The sequence below is a fragment of the Engystomops pustulosus genome, unplaced genomic scaffold, assembly GCF_040894005.1.
Source record: "Engystomops pustulosus unplaced genomic scaffold, aEngPut4.maternal MAT_SCAFFOLD_128, whole genome shotgun sequence".
Lineage (NCBI taxonomy): Eukaryota > Metazoa > Chordata > Amphibia > Anura > Leptodactylidae > Engystomops > Engystomops pustulosus.
In genome coordinates this window covers 183224-192500 of record NW_027285009.1, presented here as the reverse complement: position 1 = coordinate 192500, position 9277 = coordinate 183224, and the positions used below count along the sequence as shown (strand labels likewise).

At 53.4% G+C, this 9277-nt stretch overlaps 1 protein-coding gene across 2 annotated transcripts in view; it reads left to right on the top strand.

Moving 5' to 3' along the window:
• LOC140108413 (segment polarity protein dishevelled homolog DVL-2-like) overlaps window positions 1–8518 on the top strand; it is a 22761-nt gene extending 14243 nt beyond the window's left edge. For both annotated transcript variants that reach the window (XM_072131721.1, XM_072131722.1), the window contains 7 exons: window positions 4093–4169; window positions 5769–5836; window positions 5963–6097; window positions 6215–6364; window positions 6445–6621; window positions 7218–7442; window positions 7534–8518. In XM_072131721.1, the coding sequence (XP_071987822.1) occupies window positions 4093–4169; window positions 5769–5836; window positions 5963–6097; window positions 6215–6364; window positions 6445–6621; window positions 7218–7442; window positions 7534–7979 (1278 nt within the window). In that variant the 3' untranslated portion in view covers window positions 7980–8518. The remainder of the gene's footprint in view (window positions 1–4092; window positions 4170–5768; window positions 5837–5962; window positions 6098–6214; window positions 6365–6444; window positions 6622–7217; window positions 7443–7533) is intronic.
• Window positions 8519–9277: the final 759 nt, after the last annotated feature.

The window sequence follows — 9277 nt, the reverse complement described above, 5'->3', positions numbered from 1 at the left end:
CTGTACTAAGCCTGCAGCCTCCTGTGTATGGGGTATAGCTGACACCTGTCTGTACTAAGCCTGCAGCCTCCTGTGTATGGTGTATAGCTGACACCTGTCTGTACTAAGCCCGCAGCCTCCTGTGTATGGTGTATAGCTGACACCTGTCTGTACTAAGCCTGCAGCCTCCTGTGTATGGTGTATAGCTGACACCTGTCTGTACTAAGCCTGCAGCCTCCTGTGTATGGTGTATAGCTGACACCTGTCTGTACTAAGCCTGCAGCCTCCTGTGTATGGTGTATAGCTGACACCTGTCTGTACTAAGCCTGCAGCCTCCTGTGTATGGTGTATAGCTGACACCTGTCTGTACTAAGCCCGCAGCCTCCTGTGTATGGTGTATAGCTGACACCTGTCTGTACTAAGCCTGCGGCCTCCTGTGTATGGTGTATAGCTGACACCTGTCTGTACTAAGCCTGCGGCCCCCTGTGTATGGTGTATAGCTGACACCTGTCTGTACTAAGCCTGCGGCCCCCTGTGTATGGGGTATAGCTGACACCTGTCTGTACTAAGCCTGCAGCCCCCTGTGTATGGTGTATAGCTGACACCTGTCTGTACTAAGCCTGCAGCCTCCTGTGTATGGTGTATAGCTGACACCTGTCTGTACTAAGCCTGCAGCCCCCTGTGTATGGGGTATAGCTGACACCTGTCTGTACTAAGCCTGCAGCCTCCTGTGTATGGTGTATAGCTGACACCTGTCTGTACTAAGCCTGCAGCCCCCTGTGTATGGTGTATAGCTGACACCTGTCTGTACTAAGCCTGCAGCCCCCTGTGTATGGTGTATAGCTGACACCTGTCTGTACTAAGCCTGCGGCCCCCTGTGTATGGGGTATAGCTGACACCTGTCTGTACTAAGCCTGCAGCCTCCTGTGTATGGTGTATAGCTGACACCTGTCTGTACTAAGCCTGCAGCCTCCTGTGTATGGTGTATAGCTGACACCTGTCTGTACTAAGCCTGCAGCCTCCTGTGTATGGTGTATAGCTGACACCTGTCTGTACTAAGCCTGCAGCCCCCTGTGTATGGTGTATAGCTGACACCTGTCTGTACTAAGCCTGCAGCCTCCTGTGTATGGTGTATAGCTGACACCTGTCTGTACTAAGCCTGCAGCCCCCTGTGTATGGTGTATAGCTGACACCTGTCTGTACTAAGCCTGCAGCCTCCTGTGTATGGGGTATAGCTGACACCTGTCTGTACTAAGCCTGCGGCCTCCTGTGTATGGTGTATAGCTGACACCTGTCTGTACTAAGCCTGCAGCCTCCTGTGTATGGGGTATAGCTGACACCTGTCTGTACTAAGCCTGCAGCCTCCTGTGTATGGTGTATAGCTGACACCTGTCTGTACTAAGCCTGCAGCCCCCTGTGTATGGTGTATAGCTGACACCTGTCTGTACTAAGCCTGCAGCCCCCTGTGTATGGTGTATAGCTGACACCTGTCTGTACTAAGCCTGCAGCCTCCTGTGTATGGTGTATAGCTGACACCTGTCTGTACTAAGCCTGCAGCCCCCTGTGTATGGTGTATAGCTGACACCTGTCTGTACTAAGCCTGCAGCCTCCTGTGTATGGTGTATAGCTGACACCTGTCTGTACTAAGCCTGCAGCCTCCTGTGTATGGGGTATAGCTGACACCTGTCTGTACTAAGCCTGCAGCCTCCTGTGTATGGTGTATAGCTGACACCTGTCTGTACTAAGCCTGCAGCCCCCTGTGTATGGTGTATAGCTGACACCTGTCTGTACTAAGCCTGCAGCCTCCTGTGTATGGGGTATAGCTGACACCTGTCTGTACTAAGCCTGCAGCCTCCTGTGTATGGTGTATAGCTGACACCTGTCTGTACTAAGCCCGCAGCCTCCTGTGTATGGTGTATAGCTGACACCTGTCTGTACTAAGCCTGCAGCCTCCTGTGTATGGTGTATAGCTGACACCTGTCTGTACTAAGCCTGCAGCCCCCTGTGTATGGTGTATAGCTGACACCTGTCTGTACTAAGCCTGCAGCCTCCTGTGTATGGTGTATAGCTGACACCTGTCTGTACTAAGCCTGCAGCCCCCTGTGTATGGTGTATAGCTGACACCTGTCTGTACTAAGCCTGCAGCCTCCTGTGTATGGTGTATAGCTGACACCTGTCTGTACTAAGCCTGCAGCCTCCTGTGTATGGTGTATAGCTGACACCTGTCTGTACTAAGCCTGCAGCCTCCTGTGTATGGTGTATAGCTGACACCTGTCTGTACTAAGCCTGCAGCCCCCTGTGTATGGGGTATAGCTGACACCTGTCTGTACTAAGCCTGCAGCCTCCTGTGTATGGTGTATAGCTGACACCTGTCTGTACTAAGCCTGCAGCCTCCTGTGTATGGGGTATAGCTGACACCTGTCTGTACTAAGCCTGCAGCCTCCTGTGTATGGGGTATAGCTGACACCTGTCTGTACTAAGCCTGCAGCCTCCTGTGTATGGGGTATAGCTGACACCTGTCTGTACTAAGCCTGCAGCCTCCTGTGTATGGTGTATAGCTGACACCTGTCTGTACTAAGCCTGCAGCCCCCTGTGTATGGTGTATAGCTGACACCTGTCTGTACTAAGCCTGCAGCCCCCTGTGTATGGTGTATAGCTGACACCTGTCTGTACTAAGCCTGCAGCCCCCTGTGTATGGTGTATAGCTGACACCTGTCTGTACTAAGCCTGCAGCCCCCTGTGTATGGTGTATAGCTGACACCTGTCTGTACTAAGCCTGCAGCCTCCTGTGTATGGTGTATAGCTGACACCTGTCTGTACTAAGCCTGCAGCCCCCTGTGTATGGTGTATAGCTGACACCTGTCTGTACTAAGCCTGCAGCCTCCTGTGTATGGTGTATAGCTGACACCTGTCTGTACTAAGCCTGCAGCCTCCTGTGTATGGTGTATAGCTGACACCTGTCTGTACTAAGCCTGCAGCCTCCTGTGTATGGTGTATAGCTGACACCTGTCTGTACTAAGCCTGCAGCCCCCTGTGTATGGTGTATAGCTGACACCTGTCTGTACTAAGCCTGCAGCCCCCTGTGTATGGTGTATAGCTGACACCTGTCTGTACTAAGCCTGCAGCCTCCTGTGTATGGTGTATAGCTGACACCTGTCTGTACTAAGCCTGCAGCCTCCTGTGTATGGTGTATAGCTGACACCTGTCTGTACTAAGCCTGCAGCCTCCTGTGTATGGGGTATAGCTGACACCTGTCTGTACTAAGCCTGCAGCCCCCTGTGTATGGTGTATAGCTGACACCTGTCTGTACTAAGCCTGCAGCCTCCTGTGTATGGTGTATAGCTGACACCTGTCTGTACTAAGCCTGCAGCCTCCTGTGTATGGTGTATAGCTGACACCTGTCTGTACTAAGCCTGCAGCCCCCTGTGTATGGTGTATAGCTGACACCTGTCTGTACTAAGCCTGCAGCCTCCTGTGTATGGTGTATAGCTGACACCTGTCTGTACTAAGCCTGCAGCCTCCTGTGTATGGGGTATAGCTGACACCTGTCTGTACTAAGCCTGCAGCCCCCTGTGTATGGTGTATAGCTGACACCTGTCTGTACTAAGCCTGCAGCCTCCTGTGTATGGGGTATAGCTGACACCTGTCTGTACTAAGCCTGCAGCCTCCTGTGTATGGTGTATAGCTGACACCTGTCTGTACTAAGCCTGCAGCCTCCTGTGTATGGGGTATAGCTGACACCTGTCTGTACTAAGCCTGCAGCCTCCTGTGTATGGGGTATAGCTGACACCTGTCTGTACTAAGCCTGCAGCCTCCTGTGTATGGTGTATAGCTGACACCTGTCTGTACTAAGCCTGCAGCCTCCTGTGTATGGTGTATAGCTGACACCTGTCTGTACTAAGCCTGCAGCCCCCTGTGTATGGGGTATAGCTGACACCTGTCTGTACTAAGCCTGCAGCCTCCTGTGTATGGGGTATAGCTGACACCTGTCTGTCCCTGTCTCTTGGTTACGTCCGTGAAATACCGATCCAGCATCAAAACGTGTTCCATATTGTTCCGTTAAACCCTTCTCTGCATGGGATTCTCCATTTCTTCCCTCCATTTATCTTCCAGGTGAATGACATCAACTTTGAGAACATGAGCAACGACGACGCGGTCCGAGTCCTCCGAGACATCGTCCATAAACCTGGGTAAGCAAGACCTAGGAGGGGGAGGAAAGGGTTACTGCTCCTGTGTAATGGGGGTAGGAGGGTAGGTTACTGCTGCGGTGTAATGGGGGTAGGGTTGGAGCTGATGTGTATTTGGGGTGGGGGTAGGGTTGGAGCTGATGTGTATTTGGGGTGGGGGTAGGGTTGGAGCTGATGTGTATTTGGGGTGGGGGTAGGGTTGGAGCTGATGTGTATTTGGGGTGGGGGTAGGGTTGGAGCTGATGTGTTTTTGGGGTGGGGGTAGGGTTGGAGCTGATGTGTATTTGGGGTTGGGGGTAGGGTTGGAGCTGATGTGTATTTGGGGTTGGGGGTAGGGTTGGAGCTGATGTGTATTTGGGGTGGGGGTAGGGTTGGAGCTGATGTGTATTTGGGGTTGTGGGTAGGTTACTGCTGCGGTGTAATGGGGGTAGGGTTGGAGCTGATGTGTATTTGGGGTGGGGGTAGGGTTGGAGCTGATGTGTATTTGGGGTGGGGGTAGGGTTGGAGCTGATGTGTATTTGGGGTGGGGGTAGGGTTGGAGCTGATGTGTATTTGGGGTGGGGGTAGGGTTGGAGCTGATGTGTATTTGGGGTGGGGGTAGGGTTGGAGCTGATGTGTATTTGGGGTTGGGGGTAGGGTTGGAGCTGATGTGTATTTGGGGTGGGGGTAGGGTTGGAGCTGATGTGTATTTGGGGTGGGGGTAGGGTTGGAGCTGATGTGTATTTGGGGTGGGGGTAGGGTTGGAGCTGATGTGTATTTGGGGTTGGGGGTAGGGTTGGAGCTGATGTGTATTTGGGGTTGGGGGTAGGGTTGGAGCTGATGTGTATTTGGGGTTGGGGGTAGGGTTGGAGCTGATGTGTATTTGGGGTTGGGGGTAGGGTTGGAGCTGATGTGTATTTGGGGTTGGGGGTAGGGTTGGAGCTGATGTGTATTTGGGGTTGGGGGTAGGGTTGGAGCTGATGTGTATTTGGGGTTGGGGGTAGGGTTGGAGCTGATGTGTATTTGGGGTTGGGGGTAGGGTTGGAGCTGATGTGTATTTGGGGTTGGGGGTAGGGTTGGAGCTGATGTGTATTTGGGGTGGGGGTAGGGTTGGAGCTGATGTGTATTTGGGGTGGGGGTAGGGTTGGAGCTGATGTGTATTTGGGGTGGGGGTAGGGTTGGAGCTGATGTGTATTTGGGGTGGGGGTAGGGTTGGAGCTGATGTGTATTTGGGGTTGGGGGTAGGGTTGGAGCTGATGTGTATTTGGGGTTGGGGGTAGGGTTGGAGCTGATGTGTATTTGGGGTGGGGGTAGGGTTGGAGCTGATGTGTATTTGGGGTGGGGGTAGGGTTGGAGCTGATGTGTATTTGGGGTTGGGGGTAGGGTTGGAGCTGATGTGTATTTGGGGTTGGGGGTAGGGTTGGAGCTGATGTGTATTTGGGGTGGGGGTAGGGTTGGAGCTGATGTGTATTTGGGGTGGGGGTAGGGTTGGAGCTGATGTGTATTTGGGGTGGGGGTAGGGTTGGAGCTGATGTGTATTTGGGGTGGGGGTAGGGTTGGAGCTGATTGGTTATGGTGGGTTTTTAGGGTTTGACAAATAATTCGGTGAACTCTGTTTTCCAGGCCCATTGTCCTGACTGTGGCCAAATGCTGGGACCCGTCTCCTCAGGGTTACTTCACTCTTCCTCGAAGTGAGTGCCGCGCTCCCCCCCCCCCCCCCCCTCTCCCACCGGTGCCGCTGCATCCCCCCCCTCCCTCTCACACCGTTGACCGTTGCCCCGCTGGGCCCCCCTCTTATACTGGTTGTTCTCTTTCAGATGAGCCCATTCAGCCCATCGACCCTGCAGCCTGGGTTTCTCACTCGGCGGCCATGAGCGGATCCTTCCCCGTGTATCCGGGCAGTGCGTCCATGAGCAGCATGACCTCCAGTACTTCAGTGACTGAGACCGAGCGTGAGTAGTCTCCATGCAGGGGCCTTGGGTGGGCTCCATGCAGGGGCCTTGGGTGGGCTCCGTGTGGGTCCCTTGCGGCACAAGTCTGACCTTTGCACTGTGTGCGTCTCTTTGCAGTGTCTCACGCCCTCCCCCCAGGGTCTCTCTTCAGCCTCTCCATACACACTGATCTGGCCTCCGTGGTGAAGGTCATGGCTTCTCCTGAGTCCGGCCTTGAAGTGAGAGATCGCATGTGGCTGAAGATCACCATCCCCAATGCTTTCTTAGGTGAGTGCCCCCTAGAGTAAGGAGACGGGGATGTATGGAAGTCCTTGCTGGTTGTGCTCACGTCTTGTGGCTCTCTCCAGGCTCTGATGTGGTGGACTGGCTGTACCATCATGTGGAAGGCTTCCAGGACCGGCGCGAGGCTCGCAAGTTCGCTAGTAACTTGCTGAAGGCTGGCTTCATCCGTCACACGGTTAATAAGATCACCTTCTCGGAGCAGTGTTACTACATCTTTGGAGACCTGAGCAGCTGTGAGAACTGTAAGTGTCTCGTGTATCATAGTGTGGCGGCACTGACTGTGGGAGCTCTGCCCCCTCTGATTTTGCTCTGCCCCCTCTGATTTTGCTCTGCCCCCTCTGATTTTGCTCTGCCCCCTCTGATTTTGCTCTGCCCCCTCTGATTTTGCTCTGCCCCCTCTGATTTTGCTCTGCCCCCTCTGATTTTGCTCTGCCCCCTCTGATTTTGCTCTGCCCCCTCTGATTTTGCTCTGCCCCCTCTGATTTTGCTCTGCCCCCTCTGATTTTGCTCTGCCCCCTCTGATTTTGCTCTGCCCCCTCTGATTTTGCTCTGCCCCCTCTGATTTTGCTCTGCCCCCTCTGATTTTGCTCTGCCCCCTCTGATTTTGCTCTGCCCCCTCTGATTTTGCTCTGCCCCCTCTGATTTTGCTCTGCCCCCTCTGATTTTGCTCTGCCCCCTCTGATTTTGCTCTGCCCCCTCTGATTTTGCTCTGCCCCCTCTGATTTTGCTCTGCCCCCTCTGATTTTGCTCTGCCCCCTCTGATGTTGCTCTGCCCCCTCTGATGTTGCTCTGCCCCCTCTGATTTTGCTCTGCCCCCTCTGATTTTGCTCATTTTCAGACATGGCCAATCTGTCTCTCAATGATAATGATGGATCAAGTGGAGCCTCTGACCAGGACACCCTGGCTCCTCTTCCTCTTCCTGGAGCGTCACCGTGGCCTCTTCTCCCCACATTCTCCTACCAGTATCCTGCTCCTCATCCTTACGGTGCCCAGCCACCGGCCTACCACGAGCTGTCCTCCTACAGCTATGGCCTGGGCAGTGCGGGCAGCCAGCACAGTGAAGGTGAGGTGGTCCTACTACTCGGCCCTGGGAGAGTTTTCTTGTGATGACCCTGAATGGCTTCTTCTTACACAGAATTGTCTTTCCTCCGCAGGGAGCCGGAGCAGTGGCTCCACGCGCAGCGATGGAGGCCGTGGAGTTCAGAAGGAGGATCGTTCAGCAGGTGGAGGAGACTCCAAGTCTGGTTCTGGCAGCGAGTCTGAATACTCCACCCGGAGCAGCCTGAGGAGAAGCGGTGACGCTGGTCCCCCCAGCGAACGCTCTGCATCCATCCGCTCCCAGGTGACGGCTCATCACCCGCCCTCCGTGCACTCCTACCCGGCTCCGGGGGTCCCGCTGTCCTACAACCCCATGATGCTGATGATGATGCCGCCTCCTCTTCCACCACCGTCAGCATGTCCTCCTTCCTCTTCTGTTCCGCCCGGTGCTCCCCCGCTCGTGCGGGACCTGGCATCTGTTCCTCCGGAGCTGACGGCCAGCCGCCAGTCCTTCCACATGGCCATGGGCAATCCCAGCGAGTTCTTTGTAGATGTGATGTGATGGGGGAGGGGATTGTCGCTCATTAACACTAATACATTTCAGTCATCTCCTAGACGAGGTCAGAGGTCGATGGGACAGGGGACAATGTTTATACCTGGTGACCAAAGCTGGGCTCATCCCTATGGTACGTGTGACTAATTGTATACACGCACATGTATGACGTAGAGCAGACGGTACGGGCGCTGCGCCGTTATTATGAAGTATTATTGTTTCTCCATATAAGCAGTGTTGTTATTGTTATACCCCCCCCCCCCCCCCTCCCTGTGTTCGGGGGCAGGTGGGGGGGGACGTGTACAAGCATTTTGTAAACTTATGTTACTGACCTATGTTATAACTGTGTAATGTGGCTGTGAAACCCAGCGCGCTGCCTCCTGGGGTACAACAAGCCGAGCAGTGCCTTGTGGGAGAGAGGAAGAAGTATGTGACCCCATCGTGTGGGGAGAAAAGTGCCTCAATTACTTGCTTTTTATGGTATTTATTACTTTTTTAGTGTATAAACCCAACAATAAAATGTAAAAAAAAAACTATTTTATAACCAATGTGTGCCAGAGTCTGCTGTGTGGAGCATCCCGAGGGTCTATGGGCTCATAATGAGGGGTAGGGGCACGCAGAACCCCAGTGCCTGAGGGGTCTACCCCACACACGTCTAACAGGAAAGGAGACTGTTCTACAGTCACAGCTCTTACAGTACAGAACCGGCTCCTGAGGAGACTATTCTACAGAGTCACAGCTCTTACAGTAAGGAACCGGCTCCTGAGGAGACTATTCTACAGAGTCACAGCTCTTACAGTAAAGAACCGGCTCCTGAGGAGACTATTCTACAGAGTCACAGCTCTTACAGTACAGAACCAGCTCCTGAGGAGACTATTCTACAGAGTCACAGCTCTTAGAGTAAAGATCCGGCTCCTGAGGAGACTATTCTACAGAGTCACAGCTCTTACAGTACAGAACCGGCTCCTGAGGAGACTATTCTACAGAGTCACAGCTCTTACAGTAAGGAACTGGCTCCTGAGGAGACTATTCTACAGAGTCACAGCTCTTACAGTAAGGAACCGGCTCCTGAGGAGACTATTCTACAGAGTCACAGCTCTTACAGTAAAGAACCAGCTCCTGAGGAGACTATTCTACAGATTCATAGCTCTTACAGTAAAGAACCAGCTCCTGAGGAGACTATTCTACAGAGTCACAGCTCTTACAGTAAGGAACCGGCTCCTGAGGAGACTATTCTACAGAGTCACAGCTCTTACAGTACAGAACCAGCTCCTGAGGAGACTATTCTACAGAGTCACAGCTCTTAC